This window comes from Solanum tuberosum, unplaced genomic scaffold, assembly GCF_000226075.1.
Source record: "Solanum tuberosum cultivar DM 1-3 516 R44 unplaced genomic scaffold, SolTub_3.0 scf00127, whole genome shotgun sequence".
In the NCBI taxonomy this organism is placed as follows: Eukaryota; Viridiplantae; Streptophyta; class Magnoliopsida; order Solanales; family Solanaceae; genus Solanum; species Solanum tuberosum.
In genome coordinates this window covers 329,244-352,390 of record NW_006239058.1, presented here as the reverse complement: position 1 = coordinate 352,390, position 23,147 = coordinate 329,244, and the positions used below count along the sequence as shown (strand labels likewise).

Below are 23,147 nucleotides of genomic sequence, written 5' to 3'. Positions count from 1 at the left end.
ACCACAAACAAGAATTTCCTTTTAATTTATTTATTTTCAAAACTAGCCTTCCCTTTTCATGAAAAGTTGTGACTTTAATGAAGAGTTGAAAAGTTGTGACTTTTATAAAAGTTGCGACTTTAATGAAGAGTTACGACTTTTATGATTAGTGGTGACTTTTATGAAAGGTTGTGTCCTTTACGAAGGGTTGCAACTTTTCCAAATAGTTGTAACATTTCTGATAAGGCACAATAAACATTTGTTTACACTATCCTTTGTTTTCTATAAATAGAGGGATTTCTTCTCATTTTAAAACAACGAAAATTCTGAACCACCTCTTCTTCTTTTTCACAATTAAATATTTGTATACTTTGCTCATGTTGAGTGGCTCACTGACACCATTGCTTATGTTACAGATCCTGATATGTATTTTTACAATAATTAATTTATGCTTATGTTATTAAGGATAAATGATAAGATATAATAATTTTCATTTTCCTTTACATTATTAATGTTGTTACTACGTAATCTTATACGTAAGATAATATAGTGTTTTAGTTCTAATGGCTGATAGATTTTAAGTATTATTTTATAAATTCTGTGATATTAAACTCCCGCGCGAAGCACGAATAAGTTTACTAGTTATTACAGAAAAGTTTTACTAAATACGTAATCATATCAGCGCAAATGTTCAGTACGTAAATAAAGGTTCGTTCAATTTGCTCCACTTATCATGTTCATTAAAACAATTATTTCAAGATACTTGTTTCAAGAAAACAATTTTATAATTTAAATTTTAACATTACCATATATAAAAATTGAGAAAAATAAATAAGAATAATTTAATGAAATTATCCTTTAAACTAAAGTTTTTTCAAGGGTAATGCAAAAGAGGAAACAGAGGGAACAACAATTGTCATTTACTTGTTAATCTGATGAAGTAAGTAATTATGCACAAAAGCATTACTCCTTTAATCTCTAATTATGTATCATTTCAAAAGTTTAAAATAAAATTATTTTTACCTAAATAGTAATTGTTCATGACAAATACACGCTTAAAAATGACACATAAAATGAGATTAAATAAAATAAATAAGAATAAAATAGTCAAACTCTTTTAAGATGAAAAAATTTAAAGACATGTAAAAGAAGAAAGACAACATTTAATTGAAGACGAAGAGAATAATAACACTGTTTTTCTAGTAAATTGACGGCAAATAATATTGAAAAGCAAAATATCACTCAAATATACTCCGAACGATCCTCAAATATTTCACAGGTAAAAGAAGAGGAAAACTGTGAACACGAAAAAGATTTACCTATCTCGAGGCAGTAACTTCCCATGGAAGCTACGAACACAGGAAAAAGATTTCTGAAAATTGTTTTAGTAAAACAGAAAAAGTCTTGACATGAATGACATAAATAAAGATTTGAAACTGTATTCAAAGGGGAAAACATGCTAAATAACCCAGATCAACCCCCTGTGCTGATATCATAAACACCCATGATCGGTATCGCAATATCTTCATTTAATCTAAAGCAAAATGCTCTATCAATAATTTACAGTATCCTATTTCGCTTGCGCTTGTAACAACATGAAACATAGAGAGATTAATGTACCATCCTCTAAATAGATCTGAGAACTTATACTCACGTCGGTGGAGTTTTAAGTCTCAGAAGATTAACCATTGGCATATGGTTTTAAACTAAACTCTAGATGGAACTGGACCAAAAATTACCCATACAGACTGCTGTATCAGTGATCCACTTCCAGGTGCTGTCCTTGCCATCCTTGAGACATCTGTGATTGCTGATGCTGATCAAAGCCAGACTCGGCAGGTGATGCAGATCCAACATAATTTTCTGGATGATCAAACTTACAAGCAGGGCCATACTTGCATATTCCATAGCGGCTGTAGAATGAGCAGACAGTTTGATCCTGCATTAACAAAAAATTGAAAATAAAATAAAATGGAGCGTTGGTGGAACAAAAGTAAGCAATTTGAAAAAATGAGTAATGCAAATAGAGAACTAAGATACTTTCTAGAAAAGTAATTTATGTTGGTGCAAGGGTACTGGCTCAACTTGGAGATAATTTGATCACCTATAACATATTTGACCTATATTTCAAAAACTAAAATTTCTTGGAAGAAAAACAAGTTTAAGATCCAGAAAGAAGAAAAACGTACAGGTCTTAGCGGCAGTCCCTTGTCATTGAGAGTACTTGAGTTTGCTTTTGATATTCTAGACTTTGGATGATGAAATTTGCAGTTAGATCTGTATTTACAGTCTCCAAATTTAATGAAGTAACTGCATTCAAGTTGACCAGGACGTTCAGGATATTCTTCAACCTGCTCTGGCTGTTGAGACCGTGGATAGAAATTGGTCTTCGCCGGGTTGTTCATAGCAAATGCTGGAGGAGTAGGTAGTCTTTTCTCTGATGTTGGATAGGCCGGGGCCTCAAACAGAAAAAACGAAGAAACAAGTAAGCTCAGGAAGCAAAGGTGTCTAGCAACTAAGTCAGAGACCTTATGAACAAAATGCAAAACCCGACTGTTCAGAATAATAAAGACTGCTTTTTAGAAAATAGGCAAAGTAAAAAAAGAACCTCACTGGAGAAATTTCAAGCAAATGAGAATGTAACATAAACTTTTTCATTAAGAATAATGTAATATAAACTAATCTATTTTGTTTAGCGTTTATCATATTGCCCAATAACCAGCAAGTTCCTTTCTGGCCCAAGAATGAGTGCCTTGACATTTAATGGACCAAGTATAGTCCTCGAGGTAAATCTATAATATACCAGTAAAGTTACCATCTCTATCTACAGAAATAGACGTTAAAACCATATAGTATCACTTGCCTGGATGGAAGTACCTGCTTCAGATAATTCCGGAGAGAGGTCAGAAGGACCAAGCTAAGTACTACAGATATGATAATGCAATCTTCAGAAAACACATCTTTTTTTATAAGGTAATAAAATTATATTAAAGATGGGAAACAAGTACTAGCATACAAGCAGAAGGTAGAAAACAATACAATACAGAGCACACATCATAAACAACATACAACAGATAATAAGCTAAGTTATGGACTACCTGATAGGCTGATACCATTCCAGCATACCAGAAGGTAGAACATTACAATACAGAGCACACATCATAAACAACATGCAACAGATAATAAGCAAAGTTATGGACTACCTGATACCCATTCCATTCAGTATTTGGAGAAGCAGTGCCTTGGGTTGGTGGGTACATCATTGGTACATAAGGAGCTGTATCATTCAATGATCTTGGCGGAGACCAAGAAGATGCAGATGAATGGGAGGCAGCTTGTACAGGAACAGCTCCAGTGTTGTTATGTCCAGAAGATAGATCAGCTCCAGCCACAGTGGTAGGATCAGGATGATGAAACCTACAGTTGGACCCATACTTGCAAGAGCCAGTACGCATATAGTAAGGGCACTCCTTTTCCCCCTGAAATGAAGATTAACAAATATGACCCCTTGGGAGAAAATGCTCAGAGTTACAAACTTCTGAAACAACAGAAAGAAGTAATACCAGTCGAATGGGCAGGCCAAGAAAGTTGAACTCCACAATTGGTGAGATGGCACCCTTTTCCCTACTATGATTAAATTTACAAGCTTTTCCATACTTGCAACCCCCTGATGTAAGGTAATACTGCAAAGGGAAAAAATGGAAATCAAGACACAAGTAATTACCAAAATCAAGAAAGTTCTTGGATATTGTATCCAAATTACTTACTGCATAAAAAAGACATTAAGTTCCGTCAACAAAAAGAAATGAACACACATTTTAAAAGCAGTAGGACCAGGGGTTAAAAAGCACAAAAGCATTTAAAAGAGTATACAAAATTCAGAAAATAACAAAGAAAAACAATTGTACCAACAACTAAATAATTTAATAGCTACTGTTCTCGTCATTATTTTTTATTAGGCTTTTTCGTAATTGTCAACCCATGAATCATTTAAAGCAAACAACGCATGTCCGCATCATTAACAAAAATCAATTTCAATCACTGCATAAGGCAAAGGATCCTAAGTAGACACATCAAGATAGTCAAGGTTTTACTGATAGCTTCTACATGACATACGATCATGTTTCCTTATCCCAAAAACACATTTGGCCATGTTTCAGTTCCATCTCAAAATATATCCAAGAAGATATTTAAGAACACTGCATAAACGAAATATTGATTTTCTGTATGTAAAAAAATTGCAGCATAGGAATAATTGAGCAGTGTTGTTTTGAATTTTATGTGTATCAAATTATTGCTCAATAAAAATACTACAATTCGGATGTGGGAATTTACATAGTTTAATAAGGAAATTTACATAGTTCCTCGCAAAAGAAGCATTTTCTCCACCATACAGAACCTTTAATTGGAGATCCCTAAAATTTACCTACTTAAGCAATCGAAAATCACTACTCTGACAAACTTCAATAAGAAAATTACTTCCAGAATGGAGCAAAAGCAGAGGGAACATCATAATCAACTCACTGCCCTGGCCATAAATCTACTAGCAGTGAGAAATAGGTAAGGTTCTAGTACAAGGGATATCAACAACTTCCCCCTAACAGAGAGAATGGATAACAAACCTCTCCAACATAAGGACAAAAGGTGGGAATCTTCTCCCAAGCGTTACAACTTAAAGGCCCAGATACAGATGGAAAAAAGTAGAATTCAACGTGCTGCTTTTCAAATTTATGATATAGCGAGTAATTTATTTTAGATCTTAAATAGTTCAGGACCTTCCTGGAATGCAAATTCTTACTGCTTCTTTCCAAATAAGTTTTCCATCCTTTTGTTCCAAGTTCCTACTTGTTTTAGGGCCTCTCTTATTTTCCTTTATATCAACCAATATTTATCAAATTTGAAACGAAGTCTAAAAAACTGGTTTCAGAGAGTTACATTAGAAATCTTAAGAGGGACTATGAATTTATCTCATAGAAATCAGAGCAGGGTATGAATGTATCTCCTTTGTTCTTCAATCCAGAAAAATTAGTAACCATGTAAAATCTACACACAAGATTTTTTATCAGAAAATTCTACACCATAGAAGATAACTTTGATGTATCAAAAGAAATCTTTGTATGAAAAATTGCACACAAAATCTTCTACAAAATATATCGTTCTTTACCAAGAGCATCCAATCATCTGCTGGTTGGGATATTATATGTGCTCAAAACATGCACACAAACAAGAACAACAACATACCCAGCATAGTCCCATAAGTGAGGTCTAGGGAGGATACAGTGTGCATAACTGATCCCTACCTTGTCAGGTAAAGAGACTGATTGTTTTTGATAGACCCTCGGCTCAAAGAAAGCAAAAACACAACATTTATGAAGACAGGAGCAATGATAATAGCAGGATAGTAAGAAAATAAAGGCATACGAGAGAACAAGTAGTAGTAGAAAACTGAGTGAGAAATTATAGGGGAACAAGAGCATTCCCTTCCAAAGTATAAAGATGAACTGTTTAGCAACCTTTTACTTTTGGTGTATCCATTTTGTACCCAAGGATATAGGGGACATTACCCTATTTTTAGACAGTTTATAAGGGATATAGGTGATAGATTTTGTTTTGGGCTGTTCCTTCATACTTTTGATGTAATTATGTAGGAGCACACTATTGGTGTACTCCTTTTGTTTATAATACCAGTTAACCTTCTCAAAAAAAGAAAACTGAGTGAGAAATATAGAAATAGTACAATAATGAAAATACAGAAAATAATACTAATACTACTAATCAGAGAGACCAGACACGAAACTATTTACTAATAGCCTTCTACCCGAATCCTCAACCTCCACACCCTCCTATCAGGGGTCGTGTCCACCAGGCTAATGATGTTGAACATATTCGAAAATGTGAAGTTACTTCTAAATATCAACACCATTTTTAATTCCAAGAACATGTTCCAATTTTATGACCTGCTTTATACTTCCACTGATTCATCAAGTTCTCCATATGGCAACAGGATCCTAATTAATCCTCATCTGGGGATAAACTTCATATTTATCAGCAATGACTCCTTCTCTGATGCATTTAAAATTCAGGCATAGGAGCTCAGGAGAGGTATCGTTATAGATATAGATAGGTATGGAATATAACAAGTTGGACTGCTTAACAAAGTACTCGTGAGCAAGATCTCCTTTCCCTTTTTAGATCAGTACCTCTTCTCAGCTTTTCTGATGATTGGTTTTCACACTAAACAACAATCCTTATGTGTCGCACATAATGCTAGGGATAGATACATCTTCAAAGAGAGTAATATTACAGTTGAAGGCATCCGCTAACTTCTTAATGTTGAATGCCTCACACCCTAAATAATCTCAATACTTTTACATATGTATCCTCAACCTTGATATTGTCTGGAACCATAGTATTCCATTCTTAGGTGGGTGAACGAATGCACCTTTCTGTATTCTGTAACATAAAACCAATAGATTATCTGCAAATAGCGACTCACATATCAATCTTTCCCACCGTTCTAGATGTACAACATCTAATATAGTCCTCATCACCAATGTATATGTCATCCTAATAAATGTATCTCATGTCCATTATGAACAACACCACACCATAAGGTATAAAAGGTCCCCTTGACAGATGCCTATTGGTCTTCTAACAAAGTTTGTAGCTTCCAAAAAAATGACCAAATTGAGAATACAACTGATATTCTCCAATCTCATTTGAAACCATTCTATTCATCTTTCTCTAATAATATTTCTCCATCCCAGTGCGGAAAGAATTAATTGTCATTGTAGTGCGTCTTTTTTACTTCAGCTCACAGAGTAGTTCTACCTCCTCATTTTTATCATGTAATTGATTCACTCGCTAGCAATCAGAGTCGTATCAAATGTCTATCTTCCTTCAACAAGCAGTTTTAGATGAGGTATTGTGACCTCTAGCACTTCCTTAGGTTTAAAGAAGGTACTTCTTTGAAAAAGTTTAAAGTCTTCTGTTGGACTTGTAGGCCTAAATTCACTTGACATTCAGCCCGCATTCTTCTTCGACTAATCATAACAATGGATTAAGTGAGACTCCTCCTGAATTCGTAGAGTGAATATAATTTAGCTTAGCCCATTGACAATGCTCTCCTCCATTTTGTTCAACATAGATAAAAGAATGTTGTTGTGAATCCATCCTGACTCGGAGCTTTATCTCCCCACACAACTTATGACTGCCTGTCTGCCTCCCTATCCCCTCCTCCAAAGCATCCAATATCAGCCACATCTCTCCCCTAGGTTACTAAAATCAATTCCCTCCAATCTTGCTGTCCAACCTACATCATCTGTATGCAATCATGTAAAGAATCCCTTAATAACCCCTCATTCCTCTCCTTTAACCCTTACCCCCTGATTCATCAACCCTATTGTATTCACAAATTTACTCATTCTATCACCAATAGCTTAACTGATGAAAGAATTCTGTTATTATCTAATTATTCAACCATAGCACCCTTGATTATTGTTTAGAACTAATCACTCGAGTGTTTATCATTTTTTAAGAAGGTAACAACTTGTATTCTATTCCAAAAAAAAATAAGAACCTGCCACAACAAAGTACAAGTTCCTAATTACAATTGTGGAGAGTAGCAGGAAGATCTTCAATCCTATAGCAAAATTTACAAGGAACCTAAAACATTGTAACTGAATCTAGATCTTCCATGTACACTCCTGTTTACACCAAAAAAGAAACAAAACTAAGCAGTTCATCTTAATCTTCCGGATGGAATTACTCTTGTTTTGGAAGCATCTGAGATTTCTTTCTTTCCACACAAACCACCAATGCAAACCGGAATGATTTTCCATCTCTCTTTACGCCCAATAATGCTTACATAACTGCTCCAAATCCTCAAAGTCTGGGTAACTCTCCTAGGCATAACCCAGTTCATGCCCAAACATTCCACAATGTCGGTTATCCTACCATGAAGGAAGAGATGGGTGACAGCCTATACTTCTTCACCACATAGGAAGCACCTAGGACTCATGAATATTTCTCTTCATATCAGCTTCCATGGCAACCCATTCCTCTGTTACAAGGATTAAACTTCTTGTAGGCTCTTTTGACACTGAAATTGTCTTGATTGTGATCCTGCCATCCCAAACTATCCTGTGCAAGGAACTACCCCACGACCTTGTAAAACTCCACCAACCTATGTATCTCTCAGTCATTTCGATATCTTCTAAAACTCAGATTCCACCCTTGGCTTGACCATATCTCTGCCACAGTGGCCCTTTGCTGCTGGTTTAGCCTGAAAATATTCGGGAACAAAGTTTTTAAAGATCCTTGTTCTAGCCATCTATCTTCCCCGAAAGAGGTTTTCCTACCATTACCCAATTTAATATTGCAGTTTCCTCTGAGCTTTGGTCAATGGTTTCTGATGGCTCTCCAAAGTCTTGATCCGTAAGTGCCGGTAACCATTTTAGTTATCCAGTGATCCTCCATTTCATATTTGGCTTGTATTACATCTTTCCACGGAGGAGCTTGCTCACTGGAGGCAAATCTCCACAACCACTTCATCATAAAGCACTGGTTCTGGATTTTTAAATTCCTTATCCCCATCCCCCCTACTGAGTGTTTATCATGTTAGCGTTTTTCTTTTCCCTCGTCTTTCTCTTTTTCTCATCCTACAAACCCTTCCTTTTCTACTAAACTCTATAATTCCATTCATCAACTCCCTCAACTTTATTTCTAAATCTTTCAAACGCCTCCCTAAACCTGATTCTTAAACTGTCCTCAAATAGCTTTAAAACAGAAAGGAATCCCTTGGACATGGAATTTTGGTTTCTCCAATTCCAACTATCTCCCCAAAGTCGCTTGTGACTACATGTTTTTAAACTCATTATTATGCTGGGACTATCAATATAGAATACAGAGAAAAGGAATTGGAACTTGGGTAGCAACAACTTCCAAGCAATTGACATAAGAAATATGTTAAGTCTCAACCTTAATCTTCACAGAGTGAACATTCGCACCTAGATTCTTTTGCTCTTATTAATTGAATAAAAGACAAATGGCAAGTATTCAACCGTTGTGATTAATTATATTTTTCCCCTTGTTTGTTTTTGAGTAAGGATGCTAAGTGGACCTCGACTAATATAGGGGAAACCTAGTAAAACTCACAAGCATCGATAGACTGTAAACTTACCCTCCAAAACTGGAACGGAATGATTCACACTGTGTGTTGTTGCTGGAATTCAAGGTTCAGATACCAATGTATTGCTCCTACGCCTCAACCATTAAACCATCCATTCCATCAAGAAAAATACTGATGGTTTACCTTCTGGCTTTCATGTTCAAACATCAATGTTTACCAAATTAATCTAGACATTAGCTTTCTCTTGGTTTCCCTCCCATATACTAGAGCTGCAACATGATCTTAAGCGTGTGACATACTTTCTTTTATAGTTTGTCTCAAGAAAATGTCACATAACTACTTAGACTTATCATCCCCAGTTTACCTTTAAAAAAAAGTTCACCTTCCACGAGGGAGAAATTTGAAAGATCATGTAGAACTCTCACTACCTCTAATTTAATTGTTGATATTTAGCATAGGTGTCAAAAACCTCTTATGTTTTCTTGAACCACAGGTGCAAGGAAAAACCGCCACATAAAATGGGATATATGAAGTAAAACCACTTCCTACACATCAATCATTTATAGAACACCCTGATCATAGCCTTCACAATCTCAATGATGACTACCCAAATAAATCAGCGAGAGAGAAATAGAGAGGGGAGAGGGACAGCATTTGACAATCCATTTTATTTACTGTTAAGAGTAGGATCTATAATTATGGACCAGCTATCAGCAAAAGTAATATGTTAGCACTTGGCATTAATTCTGAACACCAGAGATCAAATTTGTCAATGAATCTAAGTTTCTAATTTCAGAAAAGATCTAACAGCACCATGTATGATATCTTTATCCTCGATCAAAGTAATTACTCATAAAAGAACAAGAACAGCATATCCAAAGATTTGCATTTTCTGCCCTGATAGGAAACAATGATAAATTCCACCAACCTTGCATTCAATCTGCCCCGGCCTCTCCTGGCTGTCTTCCCTTTGCTTCCCCTTATCCTTTGTCCCCTGCTGAATAATTGACAGAAGAAGCTAACATCAGTTAAGCTTCAAAATAGAACCAATATTAAGACAACAAATGCAATGAAGACCACACCAAAGATAAAGTGACCTCCCTCTAAAACCAATAAATTGCAATCCTACTCATTGATTAGGAAAAAACGTCAACTAAAACCATTACTTCAATGAGCATTGCAACAGATAAAAAAGAAAGTAAATCACACCATTATCCTCTGGAAATAAGATTCATCTAGACCATACCCCCTGCAGTCAAATTTTACTAGATCGACCAAAAAAATGAACTTTGCTAACAAAGTAGCATCAATTCCGACTGCCAATCGTACCTGGATTCTTCTTCTGGAAGGGTGATTAAACTTGCAATTCGATCCAAATTTACACATCCCTGTTTTCATATAATAAGGACAATCCTGAGCATCAGGTCTTAAAGGATAATTAATCTTCCTCTTATTTATCCTATTAGCATTAAACCCTGCTTCCTTAGAATCCCCTTCATAACCATTTTCGTTTTCCCCATCAATCTCATTGCCATTCCGACTTCCACTCCTGTTTTCATCACCATCCTCGTCATACTGATCATAACCATATTCACCGACATATCCCCATCCATCATCATTCCCTTCAACATTTTCAAGCTCATCTTCCAATTTTTCCTTGAGTTCTCCACTTTCTTCACGATCAAGGTGGTGAAGATCTTGGTTTCCTCCATCCTCATCCAGAACCTGGCTCAAGACCAGATTTTTAAGCTCTTCGCAGATGGCTTGCATCGCCATCTCATCATCATCGTCACTCTCATCAGCTTTTGGCTGATTTTGATTAGGGTTTTGGAAATTGAGATCGGACGGTAACAACAATGTTTCGGAATTCTGAGACTCAATCCCTAATTCTTCAGTTTGATCTGATGATTGATTGTGATTTTGATTTTGATTTTGATTTTGATTTTGGTGTTGTTCAATTGCTTCCATTGTTGTTGCTCTGCATTTCAATCAGTAAAAACCCTAATTGAGGAATTCAGTGAAGTGAGTGTGTTTGAATGGGAAAGTGGCTAATGAGTCAAAATAAATAGTACATCACGTATTTGTACTTGTTTTTTCTCTGTCTTTGCTTTAATTTTTCTGGTTTCCTCTTTTATTCTTTTAAATTAAATTATTTTTTAGTAAAATTATTCTTTATTTATTAGTAGTACTTTTTAAAAATTATGTCAAATTAAATTAAAAATAAATAAAAATGAACTAAGAAGGTGTTAATTTAATATGAACTTCATCAATCTCTTACATTAATAAAGAAAAGTACTCTAAGTAACATTTATTGTGTACAAAAGTTGTCAAAGCAAACTGAGTATTTATTGGACTCGCATGAATTTTGTACAAAATGTTGTTAAGGGATAATATATTTATTACACTTATCCATGTTTTTGTTTTGCAAAAAATATAAGAATGTTTTATGTTTCGTAAAATTTAATATAACCTTTTATGAAATAATCCCTCTATTTTATATTACATGTAAATTTTTTCTTCATACCTTCCTTAAAAATATATAACTAAGAAGATCATTTTTACTAATTTACATTCTAATATATTTTACTTATGTTTCTTATCAATCAATATTAAGATTAATAATGAAAGAATTTTTTTGAAACTTTATGAGTAATATTTGTGCAGGTAACCATTACTATTTATATGTTTAAAAAAAATTGACTACTAAACAGAATTTTTTTAATTAATTCTACCTTAATTTTATAAATTAATAAGTAATTTGGAATAAATATTTTTAATAATGTGGACAAATTGGAGGGAGTACTTATTAAAGAATTTCTTTGAATTGACTTATTTTAAATGTTTTTAAATTAAAATAATTTTTAAGCGCTTTTATTATCTTCTGGGTTTATAAACTTAATTGAGAGATCAATAGAAGCACATTTTGATGAAAAGTGCAATCAGTGAGTTTTTTTACTTTAAATACAGATATAAATATGGAATCCATTAAGATGTTAAGCATTTAGTAAGGCTTTTGAATTTCTTAAAAATAGTAGTATATGACTTGGTATATATATATTACATTTAAAATTGGCATACTGCAACTAATGAGTTTATTGGCCTAAAACACGAAAAAGACTCTTCAACTACTTTACAGAGAGGCAATTGGTAAGAAAGGCATTTTTTGCACATATCGCACAGCATGTTGTTATTTGTTATATATATATACATACTGTGTAGCACTGTAGTGGATGAAAAATCACATTTACACAATGAGTTGCAAGAAAATCGAGGATATGATCTCTTGTACACACTTACAATCTGAATTAAAAAAAAATTATGAAGATCTCATGTTATTTTATAGATCATTTGGTGTTCCTTTTATAAAATCTCTGGTTGAAAATATCATAAAATAATATTTTTAATGGACTACGATACTAAATATCCCAAAAATCAAACTCAATGGTGTTTAGCAAGTTATCAATAGCTGGTGTAGATATATTCAGTGTAAACCGGCTAATCTAGTGCACAATACATTCAATATAATCCCACAAGTGGAATATGAGGAAGGTAGAGAGTACACATCTTACCCCCCTTGGGAGGTAGAGATGTTTTCGATAGACACTCGACTCAAGGAAAAAACAATGAAAAAAATAATAACGGAAGTGAAGAAATCATGGCAAAATACTAAGAAAACATGACAGAGCATTCTGCAAAAAAGGTTATAAATGTAGAAAATTAATGACTGAATTCTTTGATCTAGTCTAAGACTCTAGGTGAAGATGAGCATGTTTAGATCTGTTCCTCAAGTAAATATTGTATGATGATGTTGCTAGGACATCACTAAATAAGATTGAACTTTTAGTCCCTCTATCTGTAACACAAAAGTAAAGTAGGAAACACATAAAATAAAAGAGCATAAGGAAGAGTCCAATCCTGCAGCAACTGAACAAGAGAGAAAATGAAAAAAATTGAAGAATCCACTTCCACATTTCAATTTTAAATGTTAAATTCCTTGATTTTGGAAATAATTCTTACAGGATTGAAGCAATTGAACTACTTCAAATCAATGAATGGGGCCAATGAGGTACCTTGACTTAGGAGAGTTATCTGGTACCAAGAGAGACTTACAAAACGAAACTTGAACCTACACCTACCCCTATGTCTGTTAACTGGACAGTTCCATCAGTCATGTCAAATTACAATTTGCTTCCGTAGTCAACTTCTTCCCTTCTTCGAAACGTGACCTGTCTTCCTCTTGTGACGACTGAAATCTGACACAAAACGAAATGTCTGGCCACAGCCAGTCTCAGTGCAAGCATAAGGACGTGCACCTGTATGAACTCTTATGTGTTCAGTTCGAGCCCATGCCCACTTAAAAGTCATCTTGCAGCCCTTCCAAGGGCATTTCAGAGGACGGTCGTCCATATGAACCCGTCGATGCTGTACCAAATACTTGTGTGAGAAGAACTTCTTCTTGCACCCTTCCACAGGACAGACATTCTTTTTATGCAATGTAAGCTCCTGCTTTGAGCTAAAACTCATACTGCACCCTTCCAAGTCACAATGATATTCTCCTTCCTCCCTCATCCTTTTACCTATATTACTTCTAGGACCCTTCGTTACTGGTTCTTTCTTTGCATTGCTATTTGCAGAAGGAAGTTTGACCTTGGGACCTTTCTTGCTTTCGTGCTGCTTAGTTGGAGCTGGTTTGACCTTCACCAACTTGGCGGGCGACTCGTTGCTCGGTTTTGGAATCCTTTTCCTCAGACGGGTGCTAGGCCCACCATCTGGATCATCATCAATGATTGAGCCAAATATCTTCTTCTTATCAACATCCTTTTGAGGTTCAGGAGTCTCATATTTAATCCTCTTACTCCTAAGATTAGTTTTCCGGTGCTGCTGAAGGATACTACTAAGTAAAGAATCATCATGATCATCTGCTATTATTAATTGAGCATTCGAAGCATTCCTACTTACTGCTGTACTACTCCTCTTTTTTCCAGTCTTGCAAGCTGTAGAGACAGTTTTACCAGTTGGAGTCCTTTCACGTGGTCTCTCAGACTTCACCTCAATCTTAATCTGGGCTGAGATGCTTTTGTTCTGTTCTTGTTCTTCATCAATAGTCCTCTCAGCAAGCAGAGGATGAACCTGACTAGACATCCAGACTTTACCACACCATTTCCCAGCAACAATTGCTCTCCTCTGCTTCCCTGACCCTCTCCCAGTATACTCTGATTTTTCTGGGGTATTATCTGGAGAATTACGACCAAATGCATTGTATATAATGAAGTTATAAGGCATCTGCTTACTATAGAGAGGAGAACGGCTTAGATTGGCACTGTAGAAGAGGTTGATGTCTAATTTCACAGTCCAATCCCCATTGCCATGTATAGCTTCTTCAATTTCCAAAGCTGATTGTATCATTTCCTCATCATCTTTAGTGGCCTCGCGGAATGAAATCTCTCTCCAGAAATGATCACTCCCCAACTCTTCAGCCACTTGTTTAGCTTGAGCTTCTAGCTTGGGATAGTCTGCCAATATCTCAAGATGTGTCAAGGATATGCAAAAGAATCATACCAAGTGATTGAACCACAAGATCAGAATAATTGGGTGATACCAATACTATCGCTACATGAGTACATAAAATAAGAAGCAGTTTTTCTCCCAATCTTACCTTTCATGGTGCCAGTGTACAATTATAAACCACTTGGATGTTTTCAGTCACACAGTCTCGTATATTTCTCAAAACTACCTAATGAAGTCTATCAGTAACCTTTTCTTTCCTAGAGAATAGTAGCAGTTACACATCATCATTAAAATCATGATTGAAAAATATGAAAACAAATCAGTTATCTCATTTAACAGATAATTATTAATAAATACTCAGGTGCAACTGGGACCAAAACTCTGTTTTTCTCCCTAGACGAACATTGGATAGCCTTGCCTTACGAAAAGCTTGTTGCAGCAAGAGTAAGCTGTTTAGTCAGAAACCAAATTAGAGCTCACCTGGATGACAAAGAAGAGAAATACGTGCTCCACCAATTCGACGGAGCTGTTCTTCTACTTGTACAGCATGCTGGAGACAGAATACATGTATTCTGAAAGAGTCTTCATCAGATGTTGAAGTAAATTGCATACGTGCATGATCAAATGGAGCAACAGCATTGTTTTGTACTATTTCTCCTATATTGGAAATACACTTTGCAGCGACTTGATGGGATCTTGGTTGATGGCTTGACCTACCTAACAGAGTATTTGATTCCCCTGATGGGTAACTTTCATTCTCCAACTGAACGGAATTGTCAGTTTTTTGACAGTTTCTACCTTGAGATACAGCTCTCTTTTGTCTGTGGTTTCCGTAAGGATCAATAACTCGGAGAAAAACCTCATCCTCAGAATCTGTATGTCTGCTTTCACAAGCTTCAACAGGAATATCTGCTTCAACCTCGTCTTCATCAGAATCTGACGAATTGGCATAAGCTAAAGCCAACAGGCCGAGGGAAGAAGTTTCTTTGTGTGCTTTGGTCCTTGAAAACCCTTCTACACTTCCATTATTCAATTTCTGAATTCGATCAGATGACTCTACTGGGACATCAATCAAGGCAGGAGCCCTTTTAACAAACCGTCCTGCAATCAACACATAAAGCTTAACCATAACTTGTCCTGCCAACCAGATATGTGAGTAAAAAAAAAAGACAGGATTTAAAACATTAGGAATTGCATAATTTGCGACAGATCATTTCATAAAGAAGATACCAGAACTGGAATCTGATTCTGCAGCATTTGGGTCCCTACCAGTAGCAGTTACGCCACTTACACTTCCTGTCCAGTCATTGAAATTACTATAATCAGATGACATCAAATGATGAGCAGCTACTTCTGTTGGTCGAATTATGGCCACACACGTATAACATAGGATCCCACAAGTTGCACAAGAAAAAAGTCCTTGCTCCGACAGTGTATCGCATTTGTAAGTCATTCCTCTTGCAGTGTCCAGGTTCACCCTTTCGGTGTCTGGAGAAGATTGGGCATCATCCTTTCTGCCAGAGTCTGGCAGTCTGTTACCAGTGTGCCAAGAAGAGTACTTTCCCTTCTCTAAAGAGATGCCTGCAAATTGTTCCATCCCCTGTTTCCTGCCTAGTTTGAGATCATCATATGCGGAACCTTTTTTACTCTTCACCTCATGATCTGAACTGGATGAACTGGGGAACAACCTGGAATTTACCTTTGACTGGGATCCAGCTACTAAATTAGAGCAAATAGAAATCCCAGTAGAGTTTTGAGGGAGAAGTACAACAGGTGATCCTTCTCCAAGAATGTGAAGAAGATAATTGTTAGAGTTCAAATCCTCAACAAATAGTTCTTTGACCAACATATCTCCTTCACTCTTTTTCTTGTCCTTCAGGCGAGAACTCCTTGGTTCTATTCTAATGTTCTTTGGTACTCTGCAGTAGAAGATTAAAGATGCTAAAGAAACCAACACAGAGACTCTTACCTAACATACATGATGTTCTAAAGAGATTGTCAAACATATTCAATAGGTTTAAACCACCATAAATCAAGTGAAGCAGCGATTTAATCAAAAAGATATATAATCAGTCCGTGTGACCCTCTAGATGCAGGAATGCAAAACTTACTATTTATCAAGTTCAATTTAACATTCTTTGCAACTGTATGTACAAAGATAAAATTATCTGGAAGGATCCAGTCTTTTGATGGTTTCCTTATACTATAGGAGATTATGCTACAGAAAGAAACAGCAGCAATGGCAAGAAGAATGTAATGCAGTAGGAGTGGGAAAACACCCTTAAATCCGGTAACCTCAGAAAAAAACTGAGAGTAAGACACAGTCACTCCGCACAATACCCGAAACTATCATTAATCATTGTCCATCCACACTCCCAAACCTCTTTATAATACGCTAAAGCAGAAAAGAAGGATCGGCATACGACAGAACTGCATTGATCAGCTTCCTTGAAAGGGTCTAATTTCCTTGCATAGATTGGTAGGAACATTAAACATGTGGTCTCATAAAATAACCATCACAATACAATGTCACTGCTAAAAAACTAAATAAATAAAAGGTCAAAAAAGTAAAATTACTGCAATAAATTCCTAATCTTTTAAGGACTAAGGTGATCTAATAAGCATTAGGTCAAACATTTTAAAAAATATTGTCGGACATGGGTATAGGGTAACTACTTCAAAAGAATGGGAGATCCATTACTTCAAAATATCTAAGTTGCTCGGACTTTTCAATTTCGGTGCCACACCCGTGTCACCACAAAATAGGTGTGGGATTTGTACCTGATTTGGTCAATTAATTTTGGGTACTTTGACCAAAATCAACAGAGAAATTCAAAACAGATACCTATAATTTATGTAATTTAAAAAAAAAAAACTAAGGTGAAATTGAAGAAAATGGAATAGCGTGTATAGACAAATTTCTATGTCAGTCATCTTCCTTATATCTCCTTCCAAAAGGCTTGACAAATAGAATGTATTTATACTAGTAATCTATTTTTTCTTTGAGAAAAGTTCAGAGACCCCCCCTCGGGTTTCACTTCGTAACACTAACTTTTCTTGCGGTTTACAATACTATATGTACCTTCCTTGTTTGTATTTCTTTGTAACACTTTTTTGGGACTGAGGCGTAGTAGTTTTTGTTTTAATTCATTTAGCATTAATGTGAAAATTCTATTGTTTGCCTAATTTGCCCTTACTAATATACTCTTTTGTTTAATTAATTTTATAAACATCTTTTAAAAATTTGGCAAATCCAAACCACCATCTTTATTTTAGTCGAACCAAGGCAACTGAACCCGAGAAAAGTAAGTTGTTTTTGCTGTAAAAAAAAAAGAACAGGGAAAATGACTGTCATAATCACCCATCCTTTTGCTCTCTATGTCTCTCTCTTGGAAACGTAGGAGAGGAAAAGTGTATTTGTCCCATGAGGATTTAACCAAACCCTCATTAGACTCAAGAGCAAGGCCGTTGTTGTACTTTTCGCTATGCACTATTCTCTTCTTCAATTTCCACCAACATCTATTATTTTCATATATTTCATTTACTAAAACACAAGTTCTGGTCATAGGAATTCGGAAGTTCGAACGCTAATTCTTCGTTCTTCTTCCTTCCTCATCAAGCCTCTTTCCAAAACCTATTACTTTATGTTTGAAATGAAATTGGGGTATTCTGTAGTGTGTTTCCTTTCTTATTCCATAGGAAGCCTTCTTCATTTTAGGTAATGGAAATTGGGGTATGGTATTCTGTAGTGTGTTTCCTTTCTTATTCCATAGGAAGCCTTCTTCATTTCAGGTATATTCTATTATTTCTTTCATTCCTTGTTTACCTCCTTTTTTGTGTAATTCAGAAGTTGTTATAACCTGTTTATTAAAATAATTCCAGCAATTCAAACCACCAATTTTTTTTAAATGATTTCTTTATAAAAAGATGTTAATCGAATTCATTAAACAAAGGAATATATTAATTAGTCAAATTGTTAATCTTTTACATCAATAATAAATGGGTTAAAGAATCGTCACAAACAAAGCAATATAGCAAAATAAAGAAGGTAAGCATAATATCAAAAACCACAAGAGAATTAGTGTTACGAAGCGAAGCCTGCGAAAGATCTATAGGAAGTCTATTATAATTTACCTTAAGGTTCCAATAATTCAGGAACAATAGCATAATCAAATTTACCTATGGCAAGAAAACAAACCTTGAACACAGTGATAGTGCTAGATCATAAAGCAACTGGAAATGTGACACCATTGGAGGACAATTAGTTGATGCTCTACGGATTGCAGCATCTTTTGCGACTCTCAACCACTCAGGAGTAGCAATATTAGAAGCCTCCCCGCAATTAAATCCTAAATTTTAAAATTGTACAAAGCCCAAAAATTGTCATCATCTTCCTTCACAACAACTACAGAGGAACAAATAGATCCAATATATAATTACATTTAACAAAACTGTCTTACCATGACTAAACCCTGAGTGATAGGCTTGTGGAAAGGTAACAACAAACTCTCCAGCATTTTGCACCAGCCTGAATTCAAATAGGACAGTCAGGACTTGAAATGGTGTCTTGTCACCAGAGAAATATAATAATATATCATGCATCCACAAAGATGATGTATCTACATTCATCTAATAGTGTTTATTGGGAAAACAATTAGAAGGCTTGAAAAGCAATCCTTAATATGTCAGATATGACAAAGCTATTAGCCACTCTATAGTTGAAATGCTATTGACAGTTTTCCCCCAAAACCAGCAACTAATGGTTCCCATATATGTGTCTTCTCCAGCACAAAATACATTATCTGGCTCGCTCTTATTCCACTTTAGTTCTCTGTCATGAAACCTATACCCATTCAGCTTAAAAGCTTACAAGAAATATCCTCTATGTACACAAAACAAGAAGCAATTAAAACCCAGAGGCCATCACAATTCCAACAATATTAATTTGTAGATCACCAATAACACAAAAACAGAAATTGCAACACCAGTATTTCACCTGCAGCAAGGAATACCAGCACTAAGCAGTACTTCAGGTGACATGACTGTGGTCTTCTCCCCAAGTGTAGCAAAGGTAACTGAAAGAAAATACAAAACTATATAGTTCAAGCTCACTATGTATACTAGTTAAAGATGAAATGTGACGAATATATAACTAGAATTAATCTAAACATTAACTGAGGTCAATCATCAAAAAGCAACAAAGTGATCAAACTTGTTGCAGAACAAAGTACTTGTTTAAGAATAACCATGTACAACTTAACAGAGAATTATATCCCTGGACATTGGTAAACAGAGCATTGTATTCTTTTGCAGTGAACTGCAAAAAGAGACAGAGTTGGGGAAATTTGTTGGTTCATAGACTGGCCAAGAGTAGAAGAAGCCCCCCATATTTAGTTCAATTTTGCATAATCCACTGCTGGCAAACAACTAAACAAAAGAAAGGTAATGACTTATATTGCTTCTCATAATTAAAGGTACAGATGACAGAAAACAGGACAAACACTTGAGCAAATATCAATACTTTCGCATACTAAGAGTGCCAATTAGACTCACCAAGAGGATTAGTTTCTCCTGCATAACCTTGGACCCTGATCACCTCTTCAAATGCCACAGCTGCATCCCTGGGCACACCATACCAAGTCTTCCCAGAACCCATATGCAGGTAATTCAAGCTATGCAAGTCATGATCCTCAACATGCCAAGCAAACCAACTAAACATCATGGCAAGATACACCATAGGGGAAGTTACCCCTGGGATCTCCTCTTTCATGAACTTCAGTAAAGACCCTTTTGACCTTGACACTCCTCTCATATTCCACTCTGTATCCGCCAGAGTACTCACTTCCCCAATACCCCCTGCTGCCAAAGAAGCCTTCTTTGGCGCAAATGCAGAACCTGGCATGTCATTTGCATACTCCACCGAAAAGGGTTTATCCACAGTGGCTTTCCAATAAAGGGTTTCAACTTCAAGAGGTGTCAATGCTCTCTTGGAATTCTTTCTCAAGTAATTCTTCTCAAAGGCTTTAGCTTTAGCCTGAAATTGCTGAACCGTATAGGTTTCTCCGCTTTGCCAAACGGGTTTCTTAACGGGTCGGTGCTTCCTTGGGCAAAACCCGATCTGCTGCTGCCTAGTAGTAAATGTTGGGCCATTAGAACCGGCCCGAGCTGACAGTGACCGGTTTAGGTTAGCAAGAGCAGTCTTCTTCGGTGGTTCAGGTACTGGAGGTACAATTTTGCAAATTCCATACTTAGAAGCTTCCTTTTCGATCTTGAAAATGTAAGCAATGGGATCTTGGAATTCTTCTAGGGTTGGATGATACTCTGGTGCCACTGGTAGGGTTTTCAACCATGAAAATACCTCAATGTTACCACTTGCCTCTGCCATTAATCAAATAATTAGTAATTTATTTTTTGGTATACCCAAAGCACATATATCAGTAAGATCTACAAGAGAAAAAACATTGTGGAAGGAGGATAAAGACACAGAGAGAAAAAGAAGAGAGAGAAATAGGTGTTGAGATTCTCTATTCTCCCATTTTTCTCTTTGGTATTTATAGCAGAGAGAAGTAATTTTTATACTAGCAGTTAGAGCTATTTCTCCTCTGTTCTTTGTGCCAAAAAAGAAAAAAACAGAGGATAGGGGCAGAGCAGGGGAGAGAAGTAAAACAAATAAATTGTGAGTGGGTTTTTTATTTGTGTTTCTACAGCTAACTCTTGAAAATGACACTGTGGTTTCACTATATTCACTCTTTTGCCAATCTAATAACACTCCTATAACTATCCGATTTCTATCAAAATAATAGTAATTGTTGATCGATCAACTAAATATATAACTTGCCTAAAATTATAGCTTTACTATTCGAAATTGCTTTATTTTATTTTATTTTTAATTTAGGTTCACTTCTAGACTTGTCGGTTTATTCTTTTCATTATTTGAGCTTCAACGTAAAATGAATAAGTTTCCACATGTCAAAATATTTAGTTACCGTTGGAAATCACTTTTCATTAAAATTATTAGACTTTCCATTGAGTTCACATCTACTCTTGGCTCACGCGCCTGTTTGACTTGTGATAGATGATAGACTTGCTTTTTAATCAAAGAGATTTCAGAATCATAAAGAAAGACATATCTTTTGGGACTGATTAGCAATTTTATTTACTTTTTTTTATTAATTGAGCTCCCGAGTAAAATGAATAAGTTCTTACGTTTCAAAATATTTAGTTACCGTTAAAAAATATTTTTCATTAAAATTGTTAAACTTTTCATTGGGTTCACATCCACTCTCGCCTCACGCGCCTATTTGACTTATGAAACTATCGACTTGCTATTTAATCAAAGGGATTTCAGAATCATAAAAAGACTTCACTTTCGAGACTAGTTGACCGGTTTATTTGTCCTTTTAATAAATTGAGATCTCACGTAAAATAAATAAATTCCACGTGTCATAATATACCTTTTATTAAAATTTACTTTCTATGATACTTAAAATTGGAGCTTCTTTAGAAGTTAAAAAGGAAAAATGGAATATTTTTTTTAATTATGAGTTAAAATTAGACCTAATATATAACAAACAACATAAACGCTCAACTTTTAGGAACAAAAATTAACCATCTTCAAAAATCTTAATAATTTAATTGATAAAATATTTGAATTTTCACCTCGTTCGATTCTTCACCTTTCAAATCTTCGTTTTTCTTTTCCTCTACCCCTAACTAAAAATAAATAAATAAATTTGACCATCTTCACGATTTAAGGAGACCAATAATTACTGGCTTGTTGCCTCATTGAGTTTGAAGATATTCTAGTAATTATAAAATAATTAGTATATTTTATAACATAAATCATCACTCTAAGTGTGGCAATACTGGCATACTGCTTTTTACTGGCCACTTGTTTACTATACATACTTTTTGAGGAAAAAGACATCTGGTTTAATAGGATATTTTTCACTGCATTAAAAAAAATTGAAAATATTATTTAAGAACATGATATTTAGTTGAGTTATCTCTATAATAATAAAAGTAGATAATATTGTTATATAATGAAACCTTTTTTTATAACAATTATTATTTATAATAATATTTCATTAACACGGAATCGATCTTTTATTGTTATGTAATATTTTATGTTTTTTAAAACAAAATATGTAACTATAGTAATTAAAAGAATATTGAAGCAAATGACATTATTATTTAAAAAAATTGTTTTTTGGTAGGCAAACGGCATAAATAAATTTTCTTTTATGAAACTTAAGAAAGGTCAAACACGCAAGTATAGAAATTGAATACGACCTTTAAATTTTTAACCTCGAATAATGAATATTGTTTTTAACCTTATTTTTTTTTATATATATATAAGCATCTATTTAACCAAAAAAAAAAATGTTGACGTAGCTAATGAATAGTGCGTGCAAATTGCACAATAACATAAAATTTGTATTACGTATACATTTAAAACCATTTGTTTACTGTTATAAATATTCATATTTAGTGTTTATATCCAATTACAACATTTAACTTTAATAATGAG

General features: G+C 35.0%; 2 protein-coding genes across 3 annotated transcripts; both read right to left on the bottom strand.

Annotated features, from left to right (window-relative positions):
- Positions 1–1,367: 1,367 nt before the first annotated feature.
- LOC102606216 (zinc finger CCCH domain-containing protein 67) lies at positions 1,368–11,169 on the bottom strand. Of its 2 annotated transcripts, none has more exons than XM_006351391.2 (6): positions 10,439–11,169; positions 10,038–10,106; positions 3,543–3,662; positions 3,183–3,458; positions 2,169–2,438; positions 1,368–1,918 (listed from the first exon to the last, which is right to left on the bottom strand). In XM_006351391.2, exons 1-6 carry the CDS (start codon positions 11,075–11,077, stop codon positions 1,736–1,738), a joined length of 1,557 nt encoding a protein of 518 aa, XP_006351453.1. In that variant the 5' UTR covers positions 11,078–11,169; the 3' UTR covers positions 1,368–1,735. The 2 variants fall into 2 exon arrangements, with proteins under 2 accessions (XP_006351453.1, XP_006351454.1); XM_006351392.2 differs by having other exon boundaries at positions 10,038–10,103.
- A 1,881-nt stretch (positions 11,170–13,050) lies between these two features.
- On the bottom strand, positions 13,051–21,288 carry LOC102605874 (lysine-specific demethylase REF6). Its single transcript, XM_006351390.2, has 7 exons — positions 20,171–21,288; positions 19,614–19,692; positions 19,078–19,145; positions 18,816–18,966; positions 15,848–16,536; positions 15,098–15,718; positions 13,051–14,622 (listed from the first exon to the last, which is right to left on the bottom strand). Exons 1-7 carry the CDS (start codon positions 21,000–21,002, stop codon positions 13,307–13,309), a joined length of 3,756 nt encoding a protein of 1,251 aa, XP_006351452.1. The 5' UTR covers positions 21,003–21,288; the 3' UTR covers positions 13,051–13,306.
- Between the last annotated feature and the right edge of the window lie 1,859 nt (positions 21,289–23,147).